At 40.9% G+C, this 22,525-nt stretch overlaps 1 protein-coding gene across 13 annotated transcripts in view; it reads left to right on the top strand.

The window, feature by feature from the left end:
- Window positions 1–22,525, top strand: part of PIEZO2 (piezo type mechanosensitive ion channel component 2) — a 630,266-nt gene that overhangs the window by 361,010 nt on the left and 246,731 nt on the right. For 12 of the 13 annotated variants that reach the window (XM_075314558.1, XM_075314555.1, XM_075314551.1 and 9 more), the window contains exons 9-15: window positions 3,971–4,099; window positions 8,889–8,927; window positions 10,131–10,269; window positions 12,785–12,933; window positions 15,452–15,682; window positions 19,230–19,344; window positions 20,940–21,142. In XM_075314558.1, coding sequence (XP_075170673.1) covers window positions 3,971–4,099; window positions 8,889–8,927; window positions 10,131–10,269; window positions 12,785–12,933; window positions 15,452–15,682; window positions 19,230–19,344; window positions 20,940–21,142 — 1,005 coding nt within the window. The remainder of the gene's footprint in view (window positions 1–3,970; window positions 4,100–8,888; window positions 8,928–10,130; window positions 10,270–12,784; window positions 12,934–15,451; window positions 15,683–19,229; window positions 19,345–20,939; window positions 21,143–22,525) is intronic. The other variant, XM_075314549.1, reaches the window with a different exon arrangement.

Below are 22,525 nucleotides of genomic sequence, written 5' to 3'. Positions count from 1 at the left end.
CTACGGACGCGAAGCAAAATCTTAGGCAGGCGCATGAACAGGTTAATAAGATGCTTTTGGAGAAGGCGGCAAGGAAGCAGGCATTCCAAAAATTGCATTTTTATGAGGAGGGGGAAAAAGTTGGTCATCTATTATCAGTCATAGCTGCAGCTCAAAGGAGTAGTTCATTTGTGCATGGTATGGACACGGTGGAGGGGACACAGGTCACTGAGGTTGAGGCGATCCTTGAGGTCTTTAAAGATTTCTATCGCACGCTATATTCTTCTAGCGGAGAGATGAGGGTGGAAGAGGTGGACTCATTTCTTGAGCGAGGTGAGCTTCCGGTGTTGTCTGTGGCGGATAGAGATAAACTGGAGTCACCTATTACTATTGATGAACTGGAGGGCGCTCTGCATGGCATGAGCAATGACAAGGCACCGGGAGCAGACGGGCTACCAGTTGAAATTTATAAACAGTTAGAAGAAATCCTATTACCCAAACTATTGAAAGTCTTTGAGGTGGCGGAGGGGGAAGGTGTATTGCCTGAATCTATGAGAGAAGCAATAATAGTAGTAATTCCTAAGGAGGATAAAAATCCGAGGCTTCCAGACTCATATAGACCCATCTCGTTATTAACAGCGGACGTGAAGCTTCTGGCTAAGGTGTTGTCAAACCGGCTGACTGGAGTTATATCTAACCTAATCCATATGGACCAATCAGGGTTCATGGCCAATAGGTCGACAGCTGCTAATATCAGGAGATTGTACCTTAATCTACAGTTGCCGCCTGACAACCCTGGCCGGAGGGTGATTGCTTCGTTAGATGCCCAGAAAGCGTTCGATAGTGTTGAGTGGGGGTATCTGTGGAAAGTGTTGCAGCATATGGGTTTTGGCCCACGGTTTGTAAAGTGGGTGCAGCTGTTGTATAATAGGCCTACTGCTAAAGTTAGAGTTAACGGTATGACCTCCTCAGCGTTTGAGTTGCACCGGGGAACGAGGCAGGGCTGCCCACTATCGCCGCTCCTATTTGCTATTGCAATAGAGCCTCTGGCGGCGGCCATTAGGAAAACAAAGGAGATCCATGGATTTAAGTATGGGCATTTAGAGGAGAAAATAGCTCTTTATGCTGACGATTTATTACTTTTCTTGGGGGATCCATCAGCCTCATTGGATCATGCCATGCAGATAATAGAGAAATTTGGAGAAGTTTCGGGACTGACCATTAATTGGTCTAAATCGAGCCTCTTTAAGGTGGATGGGGAAGTAGCCTGGACAAATGAGGATACTGGGGCTAACAAATTGAAGAATGTGGACGAATTTAAATATCTAGGTATCCAGATATCTCTGCCAGTAGAAAACTACATACAGGTGAACTTATGGCCGCTCCTTAAAAAATTGAGAACCAAGGTGGATGCCTGGAACAAGCTACATTTGTCAGTTGTTGGAAGGGTTAATTTACTAAAGATGGTAGTAATGCCTAAACTCCTATACATACTGCACAATGCCCCTGTTTGTATTTCAAGGAAAAGATTTAAAGGGATAAACTCGCTGTTTAGGGACCTGGTGTGGGGTAAAAAGCAGCCTAGGGTGCGATTAGAGACTTTACAAAGGCCGAAGGATGAGGGGGGTCTAGCAATCCCAAATCCGGAATTGTATTATATAGCGGCGCAATGTCAACACCTCAGGGGTTGGTCTGATCGAGAGAAAGATGGGGGCATTAAAGAAGTACTGGAATACATAGTGGGTAGAAGTCCATTGGTAATGGGACTAGAGGATGGTGCGGTGGGGCTCCTGGGTAGAACATCTCCTACAATGGCACTTATAAATAAGACCTGGGATAGGCTGAAAAGGGTGAGAGGGGTGACCCGGTTAACTAAGTTTACACCTATCTGGGATAACAGTAATCTCCCGGAGATTCGGAAAATGGGGAATATTGAGGAGTGGAGACGCAAGGGTGTGATATACATGCATCAGATATTGGACGGAGGAATTGTGAAATCGTTCCCGCAGTTACAGAGCGAGTTTCAGTTACCAGCGTCCGGCTGGCTCCACTACAGACAATTAAAACATGCGATTGCAGCCCAAGCGGCTAAACAAAGTGTGGCCATACAGACAGACCTGGTACTGGAGTATGTGTGTAAGGGCGGAGGAAGCACTAAAGGGATCATTTCTGGCACGTATAAAGATATACTACATACCTTTCTGTTAGAATACCCAATTAAAACTAAATCTAAATGGGAGGAGGAAGTTGGGCCGATAACGGAGGAGGTGTGGGAGAGTATCCTGAAGTATGTCCCTAAACTTTCCATGAGCGAACCGGCCAGACTGTCTCACCTATACGTGATTCACCGGGTATATAGGTCTCCCTTACTGATGTTTAAAATGGGGTTGAAAAGGAATTCGGAGTGTCCAAGGTGTCAGGGATCTGACGCAGGTATTTTTCACATGATGTGGTCTTGTCCGAGACTGGTCTCCTTTTGGACTAAGGTTATCCACAAGATAGGAAGAACATATGGGTGTGTCCTCCCCAGGGAACCAGTGATCTGCCTATTGGGATATGTTGAGGAGCTTGGGGTGGAAAATACTATGAAAATTGTCATTGCTAGGCTGCTGTATGCGGCAAGAAAGCTAATCGCCAGGTCCTGGATTAAAAAAGACCCCCCGACCAGGGGAGAGTACATTAAAAGGGTGAAATGTATTCTTCAGCTGGAACGGGGAGTGTATGAAAGAAGGGGAAATGTTAAAATGTTTGAGAAGCTCTGGTCTCCTTGGCTGCAATGCGAATAAGACGAGTGATGGACCAGTAAACTGATATGGGACGGGGATAGCCGTCTGAGACCTCTGATGTGTATGTTTTGTTTTATTTGTGTTACTAGTTGTTCCTCCTGCACAACGGGATGGTTGCTATACTACAGTTGAAGGGTTTTATAAGTGTGTACTATATGGGATGTAGTATCGGGGAGAAGTGTTGCTGCCGGGGTGGGGGAGGGGGGCGGGAGGGGGAGTTAAAGGGGTAATAGATGTGATAAATTTCATTTGGATGCCGATTTGTTATTCTGTTGTATGTACTCTGTTTTAATAAAAAAGTATCTGATTTAAAAAAAAAAGGAACTTGACCTTCTTTGGAGGGACATAAAAAATTTAATTTTAAGACTTACTAAACTAAATATCAGTTTAACCCCTCAGTTAGTCCTTTTCTCAATAGGTTTGGATCAAGTCCCAGTCAAATTCAGACATATAATTGGCCACATCTTGTTAACAACCAAACTAGCCATCGCTTCAAAATGGAAACAAACTCAAGTGCCCTCTATAAATGATATCATAGACAGAGTGTCCTTGCATAACACGTACGAATATAACTTCGCATTAAGAGGAAAACAAATAGGAAAATATAACACAAGATGGAAACCCTGGACTGATATCTTCACGAGTCCATTGCAACTAAAAAACATCTAGAATGATTGTTCTCTTTTCTTAGGTAATTAAGCATGGGAAAAATTTTTAGTAAAACTTAGTAAATTGTTTTAAAATGTGATCATTATGTAAACTGTTCATTCCTTTCCCCTTACTGTCCTCCCCCCTTTTTTTTCCACCCCAAAATCTTTCCCAGGTTTTCCCAATAAAGTTGACTTTCCTAAACCTCCCCTCCCCCCCTTAAATGTTTGTTCATAAACTTTTAAAATCAAATAAAAACACTTTATACACAAAAAAACAAGCCCTCATATGTCTATATGTCTTACATAAAAAGAGAAATGTTATGGCTCTGGGAAGAAGGGGAAAAAAACCCAAAAATTCACAAAAGAAAATTGGCCGCATCCCGAAGGGATTAAAAATAAATTATACAGAAAGGGTAATATAATTTAATATTTTTTAGTGGTTCTTTGTGGTTGTAAAAAAAATTAAAAAACAAACGTATTTTCTATATACAGCTAAATCTGTATATAATTTGATTTAAGTTATACTTTTCTAATGATTGTATTATACTTTTGTAGGTGATTTTTGAAGAAAATAAGGAGAATGAAGAAGGTGAGGGTGAGGAAGACTGCAGCTCACCTCCACTCACAGCAGAGAGAAGACGAAGTCTGTGGTATGCTACTCAATATCCCACAGATGAGAGAAAAGTAAGGCTGTGTAGAAATGAGAGAGTTTATAAAAATATTCAGTAGTGTGGTCTAAGTACACTTGTGTGACCAAAGGGCAGGAAAATACTGGAAATTGGTCTCAATGCATATTTCAGGGTTGACCCTATAAACTTATTACTCTGCATTGTTGGATAGTATTATACTTAGGCAGGATTCATATTGCATTTGATCCCCACATCAGTGGCTCCGCTGGGGCTTACGTCTGAAGCCCTGAAAAGCAAGAATTGTGCGTATGCCGATGGGGCTATTAACTGTAATGATGCAGATGGAATCACTGTCTGCCGTACACACGGCTATTTGATGCGGCACCGAACCACAGTTGACCATGTCCTGGCTCAATTAGATGCATACAGTCAAAAATTATGTCCCGCATATCATATGGTGGGCCCTGATGGAGCCATTGGTGTTGAAATTAAATGCAATATGAACCTGGCCTAAAAAACAGTGATTGTCTTATTGTAAGAATTTAGTCTTTACCTTAGCCCTCAGCATTGTCAGGTAGAAGATTAGATACACTGTATGCACAAATGCATATGAAGAGAGCAAATGCACATACCATACATTTATCACTGTTTTTCACTTTACAACAAAAACACATGAAAGAAACAGGTTAACATTAATATTTAGTGCTTTATAGTATTTGTTTTTCTTTAATTCAGAGGTCAGTCCAATTTCTGAGACGTCCATTGTTACCAAGAGCAAGGAACTACAAGTAGAAAAGAGTTTCCACTCCTTTTTCTTGGTAGTGGCGTGAGACCTTGGAGGTCTAATTGACAGATCGTAAAATTAATAAAAAGGGTTTCTGTGGATCAATCCCTCATGTGTAAAGTTGATGCTGCTAGTAATGTTATATTACAAAATTTTTGACACATCAGTAAAAAAATTAATTTAGATCACACTTATCCCAAAACTTGTGGTGCATTTTATTGTAACTTTGACAATGTTGCTTTTGTGTTTGAATCATTCATTGGTTCTGTGTATGAGCGTAACATTTTCCTGACAATTGTATAACATAAATATGTTTGTATGACCAAGGGCCTGTTGCCTTCTACTTTAGAGCTTTAGGCATGCTCTATAATCCTGTACGGCATCATATTACTTGCACGGTCTCTGCAAAATGGCAACTCACTGAGCAAGCCACAGGTTGTCAGAATCTATCAAACAAAAACGCTTTGTCTTTTCTTGAAATCAGACCCATACAGCAAGCCGCTAAACATCTCTAAAGATGCCATATTCTGGCTCTAGGCAACTAGTAACTCAATTATGGCCTTATTAATTATTCTCTTCCAAAGAATTTTCAATATGATCCACCTAATTTATCACAGAAACATTATTTTTATTCTAAACTAAGACCCAATTCCCCTAGTCCTTTTAAAGCAGTTCTCTGTCACTATTTACCCTTTAAGATTACGTTCCATTACAGAAAACGTTGTGTGATAATTGTGTCATATAAAGTACCAGTAAATGATTCTCAAATTATTGTATTGCTAATGTTGCATTAAAGAAAAACTGTAGCTAAAATGCAAAATATACATGTGTGCTTGTGTATATATGTATATATTTTATATACAGTCATGGCCAAAAGTGTGCTAAAGAGTATTTCTCTAAGAAGATTATTGCAAGATTATTGCAATCAGACGTTTTGTCTACACATGTTTATTTATTTTGGTGTATTGGAACAACACAAACTGGACATAATTTCACACAAAACCCCCAAAATGACCCTGACAAAATTGTTGGCACCTTTCCAAAATTGTGGATGAACAACTTTGTTTTATGCATGTGATAGTCGTTCAAACTCACCGGTGTTAAGTAACAAGTGTGGGCAATATGAAAATCACACTTGAAACCAAATAAAAAGGAGAGAAGCTGACTCAATTTTTGCATTGTGTGTCTGCTTGTGCCACAGTAAGCATGGAGACAGAAAAAGGACAAGAGAACTGTCTGAGGACTTGAGAACCAAAATTGTTGAATAATATCAACAATATCAAAGTTACAAGTCCTTCTCCAGAGATACTGAAGTTCCTTTGTCAACGGTGCGCAACATAATCAAGACGTTTACAATCCATGGGACTGTAACTAATCTCCATGGGTGTGGACGGTAGAGAAAAATTGATTGAAGGTTGCAATGCAGGATAGTCCAGATAGTAGATAAGCAGCTCTGATCAAGTTCCAAACAGCTCCAGCTGTTTTGCAGGCTCAGGGTGCATCAGTATCAGCGAGACATGCAAATTAAATTAATCGCTATGGCAGGAGACCAAGGAGGACGACACTAATGACACAGAGACACAAAAAGGCTATTATTTCTGGGAATACGTCTTGCGGACAGTTAAGATGAAGATAGAGCTTTTTGGTCCCGAAAACGGAATGAGGCCAAAAAAGCAAATAATTCAGTACCTACAGTAAAATAAGGTATAGGTTCAAAAATGTTTTGGGGTTGTGTTGCTGACTCTGGCACTGGGTGCCATGAAATCTGAAGACTACCAAAGGATTTTGGGTGGAAATGTAGAGCCTAGTGTCAAAAAGCTGGGTTTGTGTCCTAGGTCACAGGTCTTCCAGCAGGACAATGACCCCAAACATACTTCAACAAGCACCCAGAAATGGATGGAGAGTTCTAAAGTGGCAGCAATGAGTCCAGATCTAAATCCCATTGAACACCTGTGGGGAGATAATAAAATTGCTGTTTGGAGAAGGTTCCCTTCAAATATGAGCGACCTGGAGCAGTTTGCAAAAGAAAAGTGGTCCAAAATTCCAGTTGAGACGTGTAAGAAACTTGTTGATGGTTATAGGAAGAGAGTGATTGCAGTTATTTATTCCTAAGGGCATGTAACCAAATATTAAGTTGAGGGTGACAACATTTTTGTTCGACTCATTTTTGGGGTTTTCTGTGAAGTTATGTCCAATATGCCTTTTTTTACACTGCGTTTTGTGTTGTTCCACTACACACAAAGGAAATAAACATGTGTATAACAAAACGTGTATTTGCAATAATTTTCTTGAAGAAATATTTCATTTTTTGGAACATTTTCTAGGGCACCAACTGTTTCGGCCACTACAGTATAATATGTGTGTGTGTGTGTATGTATATATATATATATATATATATATACAGTACAGACCAAAAGTTTGAACACCCCTTCTTATTCAAAGAGTTTTCTTTATTTTCATGACTCTGAAAATTGTAGATTCAAATTGAAGGCATCAAAACTATGAATTAACACATGTGGAATTAAATACTTTACAAAAAAGTGTGAAACAACTGAAAATATGTCTTATATTTTAGGTTCTTCAAAGTAGCCACCATTTGCTTTGATTACTGCATTGCACACTCTTGGCATTCTCTTGATGAGCTTCAAGTGGTAGTCACTGGAAATGGTCTTCCAACAGTCTTGAAAAAGTTCTACAGTCCAGCTCACCCCAAACCATCTTGATTGGGTTCAGGTCTGGTGACTGTGGAGGCCAGGTCATCTGGTATAGCACCCTATCACTCTCCTTCTTAGTTAAATAGCCCTTACACAGCCTGGAGGTGTGTTTGGGGTCATTGTCCTGTTAAAAAATAAATGATGATCCAACTAAACGCAAACTGGATGGAATAGCATGCCACTGCAACATGCTGTGGTAGACATGCTGATTCAGTATGCCTTCAATTTTGAATTAATCCCCAACAGTATCACCAGCAAAGCACCCCCACACCATCACACCTCCTCCTCCATGCTTCACGGTGGGAACCAGGCATGTAGAGTCCATCCATTCACCTTTTCTGCGTCGCACAAAGACACGGTGGTTGGATCCAAAGATCTCAAATTTGGACTGATCAGACCAAAGCACAGATTACCACTGGTCTAATATCCATTCCTTGTGTTCTTTAGCCCAAACAAGTCTCTTTTGCTTGTTGCCTGTCCTTAGCAGTGGTTTCCTAGCAGCTATTTTACCATGAAGGCCTGCTGCACAAAGTCTCTGTGTGGTATTGACCTGGTCTCTAATCTGAGCTGCTGATAACCTGCGATTTCTGAGGCTGGTGACTCGGATAAACTTATCCTCCGCAGCAGAGGTGACTCTTGGTCTTCCTTTCTTGGGGCGGTCCTCATGTGAGCCAGTTTCTTTGTAGCGTTTGATGGTTTTTGCCACTGCACTTGGGGACACTTTCAAAGTTTTCCCAATTTTTCAGACTGACTGACCTTCATTTCTAAAAGTAATGCTGGCCACTCGTTTTTCTTTACTTAGCTGCTTTTTTCTTGCCATAATACAAATTCTAACAGTCTATTCAGTAGGACTATCTGCTGTGTATCCACCAGACTTCTGCACAACACAACTGATGGTCCCAACCCCATTTATAAGGCAAGAAATCCCACTTATTAAACCTGACAGGGCACACCTGTGAAGTGAAAACCATTTCCGGTGACTACCTCTTGAAGCTCATCAAGAGAATGCCAAGAGTTTCAAAGCAGTAATCAAAGCAAAAGGTGGCTAATTTGAAGAACCTAGAATATAACACATATTTTCAGTTGTTTCACACTTCTTTGTTAAGTATTTCATTCCATTTCATTTTTATGTTTTACAAGTTTTACATCATAGTATATACAGTATGATCCATTTGTCTTTCATTGTATTTTTGTGCTTTAGCTACTGCTTTACTTTAATGCCAGTTGTGTGTTGTTTTCTGCTTTCCTTTTTACAATGTATTTGTTGTCTCTATGTTGGTTGCTTTCCAGGGCAGTGTAGTCATTGTGGCTACCATTAATTTTTTTTCCTGCTTTGCTTTTTGCAGCTACTTTCCATGACTCAAGATGAATACAAGCCATCTGATGTTAGTATACAAGCAAGAGTATATTTCACAATTGATCTTCCATAAATCATACACATATCATCACATACCAAAATAACCGTATGTTCAGTTCTAAAATTAAGCTGTCTTAAGATATTGGGAGGTTGATCACCAAAAACAGGAGTTTTAATAAGTTTTGTCAGATGATAAAACAGATGTAAGCACATTAGAGGACTTTAATTAGGACTCTACATTTGTGGTACATTGCTATAGGACCTTTCTGTTCCAGACCTCCCACCGCATAAAATCTGCAACAAAACATCTGCAGCAGCAAAATCCATGTGGACTTTGTTGCGAACTGCAGTGGTGTTTTCTGCTCAAGTTTGCTTTGATTAATCTCACCCACAATGCTGCTTCTGTAATACATACAGCTGTATTGTAATACAGGCACATGACTTTCATGTGTTTTTTTATATACACACATGCATTTTATTATGCACTTTTACCTATGAAGATGGCTGTGTGAAAATTAATACAAAAACCTCACCTAGAGCAAACTACATTTGGAATAACCAGACTAACGACCCCAGAAGAGGCGGCAAACTGTTTTTAGTGCTTACCAGAATTACCCATGTATTCACAGCCCACATTTGACCTCCACATGTCTCTCTTTTTAAGGATATGTGCGCAGGCTGAGTATTTGGTGCAGACAATTTCTGCATCAAGTCTGCAGCTTCTGGCAGAAAAAAAACATGCCAAAAAACGTGGCATTTTTTTGCCATGCATTTTTCATAATGAAGTCAATGGGTGGAAGGGCTGAAAAACGCAGGCAAAAATGCATCAAGAATTGACATGCTGCAGATTATTTTCTGCACCAAATCTGTAAGGAAAAAATAAGCAACGTGCACACAGCACTTCAGAATTGTCATTAACTTTGCTGGCATAAACATAGGCATGCAGATTTGTAACAAAACTACACCAAAAAACGTAGTGTGTGCACACAGCCTAGAAATCAGTTAAAGACACCAGAAAAGTGTAGCATTACATGCTGTATGTTTGCAAACAAAAAATTGAAAATAGCTCTAAACATTTGAAAGTTATCTAGTGAAAACCAAAATAGCCATATACTGTAACATGGCAGATAAGTCACCCTAGACTGGGGTGCACATTATTCTGTTGTATTGTATGGAGCAAGTTAATCTTGAAATATGACTCAATTACTTTTTGCTAATTGCTGCTTCACAGGTACTGCTTGTAACAGTTAATGGGACACCAGTTGATTATCATACAATAAATACGTCCCTCCCTATAGAAAACGGGCCTACTAAAATAGATGTCTACTCAACACCTCAATACAAATGGGATCATACAGATGAAATCTCTGGTAAGGGTACAGATTTGTAAAGTTATCCAATGTGTTAAAATCTGTCAAATTGAAATGTGACTTATGTGGAAGAGAATTCGTATGTCGGATAACTTTTTATAAAATTCTAGTGGCAGAATCTACATTAAAATCCCATAGCAAAGTACAATATGGTTGTAACAAATCCCATGCGCTCACAACTATTGATGGGCTGACTCGGACGGTAAAATTCCGGATCCGAGCGGTTTCAAAAGTATCCGGGTGCCAGACCCGGGCCTGGAATTTTCAGGGAATTCTGGGTAATGATCCCTGTTCAGCACTTGAGTAATACAAAAAAAAAAAGGAAAAATTAAGAAAAAAATAATAAAGCGAGCGGCTCTATACTTACCGAGCCTCTGGCACGGCTGTAACTGCTCCGACAGCCACCCATTCACTTCAGGTTTTCCGGGACCACTCATTAGGCTCATGCATATGCACTGCTTCCTTGCCCATCGGCATCTGTGATTGGTTGCAGTTAGGCGTTCCCGCACGCTGAGTGACATCGTTTCTGACACTTCCAATTACAGACTTGGTATGTGGATCTATATCGTACGATAAAAATTACAAAAAAAAAATTGGTGTAGGGTTCCATGATATTATGATACCAGCATAGATAACCATGGGTTTCCCCAGCCTAAGGCCGGCGTCACACGCTACGATATATCAGGCGATATGTCGTCGGGGTCACGGAATTTGTGACGCACATCCGGCATCGTTAGACATATCGTAGCGTGTGACAGCTATGAACAACTGTGAACGAGCAAAAATATTCACCTTATCGTTGCTCGTTGACACGTCGTTCATTTTCAAAATGTCGGTCCTCCTTCTGTGATCCGGTTGTTCATTGTTCCCGTGGCAGCACACGTCGCTCTGTGTGACACCCCAGGAACGACGAACACAGCTTACCTGCGTCCCACCGGCAATGCGGAAGGAAGGAGGTGGGTGGGATGTTACGTCCTGCTCATCTCCGCCCCTCCGCTTCTATTGGACGGCCGCTGTGTGACGTCGCTGTGACGCCGAACGTCCCTCCCCCTTCAGGAAGAGGATGTTCGCCGCCCACAGCGACGTTGTTCAGGAGGTAAGTACGTGTGACAGGGGGTTAACGACTCTGTGCGCCATGGGCAACTAATTGTTTTCGTGTTGTTTTTTTCAAATTATTTATTTAAATAATTTTAAAAAAAGCCGCATGTGATTCCTATTATTTTGATACACAGCCAAAATAAGCGCATTGCTGGGGGCTGCAGCCTTTAGCTGTACGGTTTATCTATGCTATGTATCATAATATGGGGGACCCTATCCCATTTTTTATTTATTAATTTATTTTTACAGCAATAGAGACGCACACACAGGGTATGTGATTTAAAGCAGTCAGACCCCCTGTAACACAGGCTGGGGGCGCTATCTGACTGCAAACAATCACAGACGCAAAGACTGCCACTGGGCAGGGAAAGCAGTGAACATGTAAGAGGCTAATGAGCGGCCTGGAAGCAGTTACAGCTGCGCCGGACACTCAGTAACTACAGGGTGGTCCAAAAGTAGGTTGACAATATGTGTAATAAGGTTATCAAACATGGTGTAAAGTGAAACTGACTCAGTTGCCCTTAGCAACCAATCAGATTCCACCTTTCATTCTTCACAGACTCTTTGGAAAATGAAAGGTGGAATCTGATTGGTTGCTAAGGGCAACTGAGTCAGTTTCACTTTCACACCATGTTTGATAACCCTATTACACATACTTTCCACCTACTTTTGGACCACCCTGTATAACGTGCTTGCTCCAATTCCCCTATCCCTTTTACCACTATTTTTAAGCGTCATATTCTTGCCTCCATAGACTTATATGCGAGTCCGCACATTACTAATTATAAGGTGTAGCCACATGTGTACAGTAAATGCCGCACTGATCAAACAGTAATGACTTATGGAAAAGCCCTCTAAAGCTAAATTATCTCACAATATTCATGGAAATGAGACGATAATGCTGGTTTCTAGACCTGAATCATTTCTTCCTTGCTGTTATGTAAATTGGTATTCTATGTATTTGCTTTATGCCTAGTTTGTGACAGCTGATACTTGATAAATAAAGAATCAGCATGAGTCCTTGGCATCAGAAATGACTCAGGTTGTGTGACTGGTATCCGCTACATTGCACTCTAGCTAAGGCACGGTCACTGAGGCACAGCTAGAAATTGCCAAAAAAGTCGACAGAATTTTACATAGAGTAACCACATAAAATAGATGACCATCATGTCATACCTGGTATGCTTTGTTTCACTTTAACAATGTAGTGGCCACCAGTACACCTTCTTTTACAACTGTCACTAGTGCTTATTCTTCATTGCCATTTTGCTCAGTAGAATAAGACCTGTACAGGTGACTAATGAAACCCAAGAGCTCAATGACTGCTTCACTAACACTGTAACAGCCATGAGTGTGCGTTTCATGTAAATTCACCGTATTTTTTATGATGGAGAATTACTAACATGTTTTCCATTAGAAAAGAAAGAAGAAGAAGAAGAAGAGGAGGAACAGGAAATGGAAGAAAATGTATCTGAGAAAAAGGAAAACGCTAAAGTTCATGTTATGGTGGTAGCGCTGCAGTTCATCATGAAGCAGAGTTACATCTGTGCTCTTATTTCTATGATGGTATGTTGATAAAAATGCTATTTTGGTTGCTTCTTTTATATCAGCATTTTGCATAGTGCATAGTTATAAAACACTAAGGACCTGCTTACATACTGTATAGCGGCCAAATTACATCTTTAGATATGTAAGAATATTCAGCATACAATAAAAGAGAATAACATTGCTTGCTAAATAAAGTATTTATGCTAATTCAGAAAAAAAGGCAATGAGAAGCAATGCTTTACATTTATATATACAGTCATGGCTAAAAGTGTTGACACCATTGAAATTGTTCCAGAAACATAAAGTTCTTGCAGTGACACATGTTTTGTTATATTTCCTTTGTGTGTATTTGCACAACACACGAGAGAAAGAAAAAGGCAAATTGGACATAATTTCACAGAGAACTTCAGTACAGATCTGAACAAAATTGTTGACACACTCAACTTAATATTTGGTTGCACACCCTTTGGAATAAATAACTGCAATCAATCATTTTCTCTAACCATTAAAGGGGTGGTTCACCCATATTTTTTATTTTCTAGATCGATATTATGTTGAGAAACCATGTTTCTCTCAAATACCTTATGTTGGCAATAATGCCTGTGAGAGGCGATATTGCGGACCGCTGTTGCCCATGCCTGACCCCTGCGCTCCGTGACCTCGGGGATCCGGTGATGTCACGTCAAGTTCCTGTTACACCGCGGTCGGCCGCAGTGTCCGTAAGTGATGGGCTGTGGGCGGTGTTTCACCGCTCGTCACAGCCCATCTGCTCCCTCCTCCCTCACAGCAGAGCACTACAAGCAGGAGACGCTGGGCTGTGACAAACGGTGAAACACCACCCACAGCCCAGTGAGTCAGGAAGACTGTGGCCGACTGCCATGATGTGACGTGATCCGGAACTTGACGTGACGTCACCGGATCCCAGAGGTCACAGACGCCTGGGGTCAGGCATGGGGGAACAGAGGTCTGTAATAGCCCCTCTCACATGCACTATTGCCAACATAAAGTATTTGAGAGAAACATTGTTTCTCAACATAATATCGATCTAGAAAATAAAAAATATGGCTGAACCACCCTTTTAAGAAGCTTCTTACACCTCTCAACTAGAATTTTGGACCACTCTTCTCTTGCAAACTGCTCCAGGTTTCTCATATTTGAAGGGTGCCTTCTCACAACTGTAATTTTAATATCTCTTGACAGGTATTCAATGGGATTTAGATCCAGACTTATTGTTATCACTTCAGAACTCTCCAGCTTTTGATTTTCATCCATTTCTAGATGCTTCTTCAAATATGATTAGGGTCATTGTCCTGCTGAAAGACCCATGATCTAAGACACAAACCCAACTTTTGGTACTCTTCAGATTACATGATGCCTTGCACACAGTCAAGGTACCCAGTGCCAGAGGCAGCAACAAGACCCACAAACATCTTTGAACCTCCACCAAATATTACTGTAGGTACTGTGTTCTTTTCTTTGTTGGCATCATTCCGTTTTCAGTAAAGAATGATGTTCTTTACCAAAAAGCTCTACATTGGTTTCATCTGTGCACAACACGCTTTACCACGCTTTTTTGGCTTATTATAGTACATTTTGGCAAACTTCAGTCTACCTTTTTTATGTCCCTGTGTCAGCAGTGGGGTCTTCCTGGCTCTCCTCCCATAGCATTTCATTTAATTCAAATGTTGACAGATAGTTCGGGCTGACCCTGAAGCACCCTGAGCCTGCAGAACAGATTGAATTTCTTTGGAACTGGATTGTGGCTGTTTATCCACTATTCAGACTATCCTGCATTGCAACATTTCATCACTTTTTCTTTGCTGTCAACGTCCAGGCAGATTAGCTACAGTGCCATGTGTTGTAAATCTCTTTTTGATGTTGCGCACCATGGACAAAGGAACATCGAGATGGACTTGTAACCTTGAGATTGTTATTTTTCAACAATTTTGGTTCTCAAGTCCTCAGAGAGATCTCTTCTCTTTTTGTTTTCCATGCTTAGTGTGGCATACATAAACACACAATGCAAAAATTAAGCCAGCTTCTCCCCTTTTATCTGGTTTTATGTGTGATTTTCATATTGCCCACAGCTGTTACTTGCCACAGGTGAATTTGAACGAGAATCGCATGCTTGAAACAAAGTTGTTTACCCACTATTTTGGAAAGGTGTCAACAATTTTGTCCGGCCCATTTTTGGAGTTTTGTGTGAAATTATGTCTAATTTGCCTTCCATAGAAGTGCTGACAATGCATATTTTAGGATTTGTAAATGGGATTAAATATTATATGTTTATAAGAGAAATCTTCCCTATCAGTATTTAGACTATAGAGTGTAACCCACACATACAAATTCCTTGCAGATTTTGTCCTTGGTGGAATTTCAACCAAGGACCCCAGTGCTGCAAGACTTCAATGATAACCTCTGAGCAACCGTGCTTCTCTTGGGTGGTCTATACTTAATTATACAAAGTTGAAATTGGGTTTATTTGTTCACGGCTTCCTGATTCAATAACATGTATTTTTTTTCTTTTTTTTTTAAGGCCTGGAGTATTACATATCACAGCTGGTTAACCTTTGTATTGCTAATCTGGTCTTGCGCCCTCTGGATGATTCGTGATAGAAGGAAATATGCTATGCTTAGTTCACCCTTTATGGTTATCTATGGCAATTTATTGATAACTTTACAATACATTTGGAGCATAGAGTTAACAGAACTTAAAAATATTTCAGGACTTCTTGAACATAGGAATCCAGATGAACTGGCATCAAAGGTGAACAATTTGCATAAACATTTTTTCATCTACCTGTAGAGACAATTTTAAATATACAAATAATAATAGGATGTGAACTGCAATATATTGTATGCACTTCTGGAGTTTCTAAGTTAAAAAAAAAGTCCTACTTATGCCACTACTTCACAGCAACATATTACATGTGATGTGTTTTACTGCAATTTCTTGCAATTTCTTGCAGGATTGTAGTGTAGTTTTATGTAAAATATCCATAGTATTTGCCAGAGCAAGTATTAGGTCCAGATTTATTACAGACTGTTTCATGTACATATTCAATGTCATGCAATCTACTAGACATACATTACATTCAAAGTTATAAAATATCACAATCTGTCTTCACGGGCACGTAGTTGTACAGTAATGCCATGATGCCTTGGCCTAAGTCTATGTTCATATTAACACAATGGCTTCCGTTATTAAAATAGTTGTGACAGCTGTGTCTGCTCATGATATTTACACACTATTTAGACTCCATTATTTATTGTTTGTTGTAGGGATGGGCAAACCCGAAGTGTAAAGTTTGGGGTCCGTACCGAACACATGGTGTTCGTACACACGACCCTGAACTCGAGCTTTCTGGGACGTTCGTGTTACAGTTTGTGTTACAGTTCGGGTCCAGGGGCTGTTAAAAAAAAAAAAAGCACGTTATTAAAAAAACATTGTGATCATACTTACAGGTCCCGCGACGCGTCCTGCAAACTCTGCCTCCCAGTGCTTCGGCTTCTGCGTCTGTCCGATCAATAATGTGCCATCCGGTAAGCACCTCTGGCTAAAAGGACCTGCCATGACTGTGACGTCATATCCATGTGACCAGTCACGTGTGAATGTTGTCTTACCTCATTGGCTACAGACTGGTCACGTGAGTATGACGTCATCAAAGGTCCTGGTGCACCGTGATGCGAGTGTCATCGCATCACGGCGCACAATCTCCCGACGGCAGCGGGTCAGCTGTATGTATTTCCACAGTTGAAGCGCTGCTGTCGGGAGAGTGGGGTGATGCAATGCAAGACGCAAGTGCAATCATCCCCTCACTGTCAGCGTCTGCTTCATCGCTCTGTCCAGAGCGATGTAGCAGACCTGACATGGCTCTCTGTGCTTCTCACTGTGTATAAACTGTGTCTGTGCACAGTGATGAAGCAGAGTTGACATTGCGTTTTGCTTCTCACTGTGTATAGACTGTGTCTGTGCACAGTGATGAAGCTGACATGGCTGTCCCTGTGGATTACGTCGGACTAAGGATTTTTTTTATAATAAAGATAGAATCTCTAAATGTTTTTGTTTTATTTCTAATAAAAACATTTTCTCTGTGTTGTGTTTTTTTTAGTGTTTCCTAGAAATTCATGGTGGCCATGTTTAATTTGGCGTGACACCATGAATTTCGGGCTTAGTACCATCTGAGAATACAAAGCTGGGGTTAACCCCTGTATTACCCAGCGAGCCACTGCCATCATGGCCGCTGGACGAGCCGGGTAAAGCACCTGTAAATGGCGCAAAGAAACAATGCGCCATTTCCAGGGGCGGCTGCGGGCTGCCGAGAATCCCAGCCCCCAGCTGCCTGGCTTTACCTGACTGGCGATCAAAATAAGGCGGGAGCCCACGCATCTTTTTTTTATTATTTTTTTAAATACAAAAAAATTAATGGGCTTCCCTATATTTTGATTGCCAGCCAAGGTAATGCCAGGCAGATGGTGGTTGCAGCCCGTAGCCGTCTGCTTTATCTACGCTGAGAATCAAAAATTCCGCGGAGTGCTACATAATTTTTTTTAATGATTTATTTATTTTTACAGTACTGTGATGTCAGGCAATCAAACTACAGGGAAGCCCATTTTTTTTTTAGCTATTTAAAAAAATAATTTAAAAAAATGTGTGGGTTCCCGCTGCATTTTTTGTATTGCTAGCTAAGGGTAATCCAAGCAGCTACTGGCTGCTAACCCCCACTTCTTGGTGTTACCTTCAATAGAAAATCCAGGGAAGCCTTTTTTTTTTGCCAAAAAACTAAGAAGAAAATGATGTGGGCTTCGCCATATTTTTGTATGCTAGCCAGGTACAGGAGGCAGGTACGGGCTGCCCCCAACCCCCAGCTGCCTATGTGTACCTGGATGGGAACCAAAAATATAAGGAAGCCGTTTTTTTAATTATGTCAGGAATTTCATGAAATAATTAAAAAAAAAACAACAACATGGGCTTCGCCCCATTTTTGTGTCCAGCCAGGTACAACTAGGCAACTGGGGATTGGAATCCGCAGCGCAGGTTGTCTCAAGCTTTTTGGGCCCCCCGCTGCAAATTGCAGTCTGCAGCCGCCCCAGAAAATGTCGCGTTCATAGAAGCGCCATCTTTTGGAACTGTATCCAACTCTTCCAGCGGCCCTGGTGCCGAGTGGCACGCTGGGTAATAAGGCGTTAATACCAGCTTTGTTTTACCAGCTAGTATTAAGCCAGATTTTCTTAATGTCAGGCAAGTTTGACCCGGCCATTAAGAATCTCCAATAAAAGGTTAAAAAAAAGACACCACACAGAGAAAAAAATACTTTATTAGAAATAAATACACAGAAACACTCAGGAACTCCATGTTTATTACTCTCTCTCACCCCTCCATGATCCTGGTCTTCTGTCTTCTTTCTTCTTCAACCCATGCAGCTCTGCTATATCATACAGCACAGGGGAGGAAGAACGCTTCTGCTCCCCTTTGCTGTGTAATAACTCAATGAGTGAGCAGAAGCTGCGGGTTGGTAAGCGGTGATGTCACCGCTGCCACCGTTGCCATAGTAACCTGACGGGCGGGTTACTATAGCGACGGTGATTTCCGATCACTTGCACTTGATTCCTGGCGCCGCGTTTCTCCGGCTGTGGCAGCCAATCCCTGCATGTGGGCTGACTCTGTAAAGAGTGCCAACATGCAGGGACGGGGAGCCAAGCATGTTCATGAGCATCTCGCCGGTACACGGCACTCGCCGAGTATACTAAGTACTGAGATGCTCGGGCGAGCACCACATACTGGCAAGATGCACTGACAGGACCAAGCATGACGTTATAGCCATGTGACCAGTCTGTAGCCAATGAGACAATACACACATGACTGGTCACATGCTATGACATCACGAAAGGTCCATTGGTTACCGGGCGGCACAGCAATGATCGTACTCTGAAGGAGAAGCGGCAGGAGACAGAGTCTGCAGGACACATTGCGGGACCTGTAAGTATAATGACAATGTTTATTATTAACTGTATTCTTTATTTTACAGCCCCCCCCCCTGCCTCATCACATAACTGTAAAGTCCAAGTTCGGGGTTCGGACTCAAGTTCGCGTTCTATCAGAACCCAAACGCGAACTTTACAAAACGTTCGGGCGAGTATCCCGAACCTTGGGGGGGGGGGTTCACCCATCCCTAGTCTCTTGTTCTTCATCACTGCTCATAGAGCATATTTGTCTTTTACCCTTCACAAGTTGCAAAATGGCAAATGAGAATAATCTATGATTCATATAAAAAAATGTTAAATATCTCTTTTTTTGTATTTATTTGATATAGATACTCTTCAATGTTACTTTCTGGCTTTTGTTGAGACAACACCTTACAGAGCAAAAAATGTTAAAAGCACAAGAAGCAACATTATCAGAAATAAAAGTTGGGAGCCAAGAAAAAGGTAGGAAAACAATCTGATATTCAGTAATCCAGAAGGTTTGATTTTGTTAAACTTCTTTATAGGGCATTGTTCCAGTATGCTAGAAATTCACAAGGACAGAAAGATGCAAAATAGAGTGATCATCAGATTAGATTTGGTATTATGTTTCTTTAGCTATTTGTCAAAAACAAAAGAAAAGTCAAAGAGGCTATAGGATTTTTACATGATGAAAAGTGTGAAGTGGTCAAAAATGATGTTGAGAAGACTAAACTTTTAAATTCCTATTTTGCATCTGTGTTCTCTAAGAAAGCAAATGTAACTTTAACTGATTTTCACTGTACTGTCAAAGGAATAAAATAATCCACATTATCTATAAACAGAAACATGGTGAGGGAACACATAGCTAATTTCAATTAATTTATACCTGCTGATCCAGGAGAATTACATCCTAGGGTATTGAATGAGATAGATAGAGGAAATTGCAGAACCACTAGTCAGAATCTTTGAAAATTCCTGGAGAATTGGAAAAGTCCCAGAAGATTGGAGAAGGACAAATGTCCTTATCTTCAAAAAGTGAAGAAGATGGAGTAAGGAAATTACAGGCCAGTGAGCCTTAAGCGTGCTTTACACGAGACGACTGATCGAGCGATGCATCGTCGGGGTCACGGTTTTCGTGACGCACATCCGGCATCGTACACGACGTCGTCTTGTGTAACACCTCCTAGCGACGCAGTATCACTCACAAATCGTGAGTCGTGTACTCGTCACTAGGTTTCATAAAATTGTTTAATTAAAATGGCGGCGGTTGTTCATCGTTTCCGTGGCATCACACGTTGCTCCGTGTGACACCACGGGAAAGATGAACAGCAGCTTTACCTGCCTCCCGCGGCACCCAATGGCTAAATGGAAGGAAGGAGTTGGGCGGGATGTTTACATCCTGCTCATCTCCGCCCCTCCGCTTCTATTGGCCGGCTGCCGTGTGACATCGCTGTGACGCCGAACGTCCCTCCCACTCCAGGAAGTGGACGTTCGTCGCCCACAGCGAGGTCATCCGGAAGGTAAGTACGTGTGACGGGGGTTAAACGAGTTTGTGCGCCACGGGCAACTAATTGCCCGTGACACAAAAAAGACGGGGGCGGGTACGATCGATCGTGCTATCGCACAATCGGTCGTCTCGTGTAAAGCAGGCTTTAGTTTTATACCAGGAAAGATCTTTGAACAATTATTAAACAGCATGTATGGAAGTACTTGGATGAGAATACAGTAACTAACCAGAGCCAGCAAGGTTTTGTAGTAAACAAGTCATGCCAGACTAATCTAATTTCCTTCTATGAAGGAATCACTGACTGGGTGGATCAGGGAAATGAGGTAAATTAGTATATCTCGATTTGAGCAAAGCATTTTATAAAGTATCTCATTAAGTATGGGATTGACAAGACTACGGTTATGTGAAATGAAACTGATAGAGAAGATACAGATTAGGTATTACAAAAAACTTTTTGACAGTGAGGATAATCAATGAGTGACTGCCATGGGAGGTGCGATTTGTTTTACTTTGTAATTCTTTAATAATTCTTTTTATTTTTTATTTCCGATATTATTTTTGCTTTTTCTAGAAGAAGAAATAGAAAAAACAGAAGAAGAAGATGATGAAAATGATATTATGAAGGTGCTAGGGAACATAGTAATGGCAATGTTTGTGAAGTATTGGATCTACATCTGTGGTGGAATGTTCTTCTTTGTCAGTTTTGAAGGGAAAATAGTCATGTACAAGATCATCTATATGATGTTGTTCTTGTTCTGCGTAGCTCTGTATCAGGTACTATTCATGTACAACTGTATGTTTTCATTCAAGCGTAACCATTGTTTTAATTTCTATTTAATAAATCAATAGTACACATGAAAAAAAGCTAATTTGTAATATTTCTCATCAGACAAATTTGCTTCTTTCTCTGCCAGAATTGAACAGTCATTATCAAAATTCTTAATTCTAATGTAAAATCTTTATTCGGGGAAGACTATAAAGTAGTCAGGCTTGTTTAAACCATGTAAATTTGATGTGCCCTCTAAATAACTCAAAAAAACCCTCAACAAAACTCACCAGAGAAAAAACCACCAGCCAACACAAGTCAAAATGGCAAATGCACTTGCAGGATGCAGCCGGCCCCCTGTTACATAGGTGGGGGTAGCACAGGTGCAGAATACCGATGAGACGACCACTCACAACTTACCAACTCATGGAAGGGGTGGTTGCTGGTATTAAACATGCACACTAATGAGGTTATACATAGGGCGCCAGTCAAACAGGTACTACTATTAGATCAGGCGGGCTGCCCAGCACTATATAAGTGGTTTGACACACAGGACAGACACCCCAAAGGCCTGGCTGCATCCTGTTGAAAATTCTGCAATAGAAAATTATATAAAATGATAATAAATGTGAGGTATTGGTCCATATTTTGGCCAAAATACATAAGCTCGTAACCCAAACGTCGAGGGTCCCCACGCTTACGAGTCCCTACACTATAGTTAAAATAATTCACAGAATAGGATATAAATTCAGAAAGAACTCAAAAACTCACAAGAGTTGGTAGGCTGTGAGTGGTTGTCTCATTGGTATTCTGCACCTGTGATACCCCAACTTTTATCATAAGGGGCTTTTTTTCTGTTGAGTTTTTTTTAGTTTTTTTCTGAATTTATGTCTTTTTTGGTGAATTACTTTAAATAACTCAAAACACAGCCATTAACTTCTGGTAACAAAAGTGAGTACACCCCTAAGTGAAAATGGCGAAATTGTGCTCAATGAGTCATTTTCCCTACCTGATGTCAAGTGACACATTACCTTTACAAGGTCTCAGGTGTGAATGGGGAGCAGGTGTGATAGATTTGGTGTTATCGCTCACATACTCCCTCTTACTAGTCACTGGAAGTTCAACTTGGCAACTCAAGGCAAAGAAGTCTCTGAGGATCTGCAAAAATAATTGTTGCTCTACATAAAGATGGCCTAGGCTATATGAAAATTGCCAATACCATGAAACTGAGCTGTAGCACGGTGGCCAAAACCACACATTGGTTTAACAAGACAGGCTCCAATCAGATCAGGCCTTGCCATGGTCGATTAAACAAGTTGAGTGCTCCTGGTCAGCGTCATATCCAGAGGTTATCTTTTCAAAATAGATGTATGAGTGCTGCCAGCATTGCT

Source organism: Anomaloglossus baeobatrachus, chromosome 6 (genome assembly GCF_048569485.1).
Source record: "Anomaloglossus baeobatrachus isolate aAnoBae1 chromosome 6, aAnoBae1.hap1, whole genome shotgun sequence".
Lineage (NCBI taxonomy): Eukaryota > Metazoa > Chordata > Amphibia > Anura > Aromobatidae > Anomaloglossus > Anomaloglossus baeobatrachus.
Note: the sequence above shows the minus strand (reverse complement) of the source record. Positions and strands in the feature narration are given on the sequence as shown.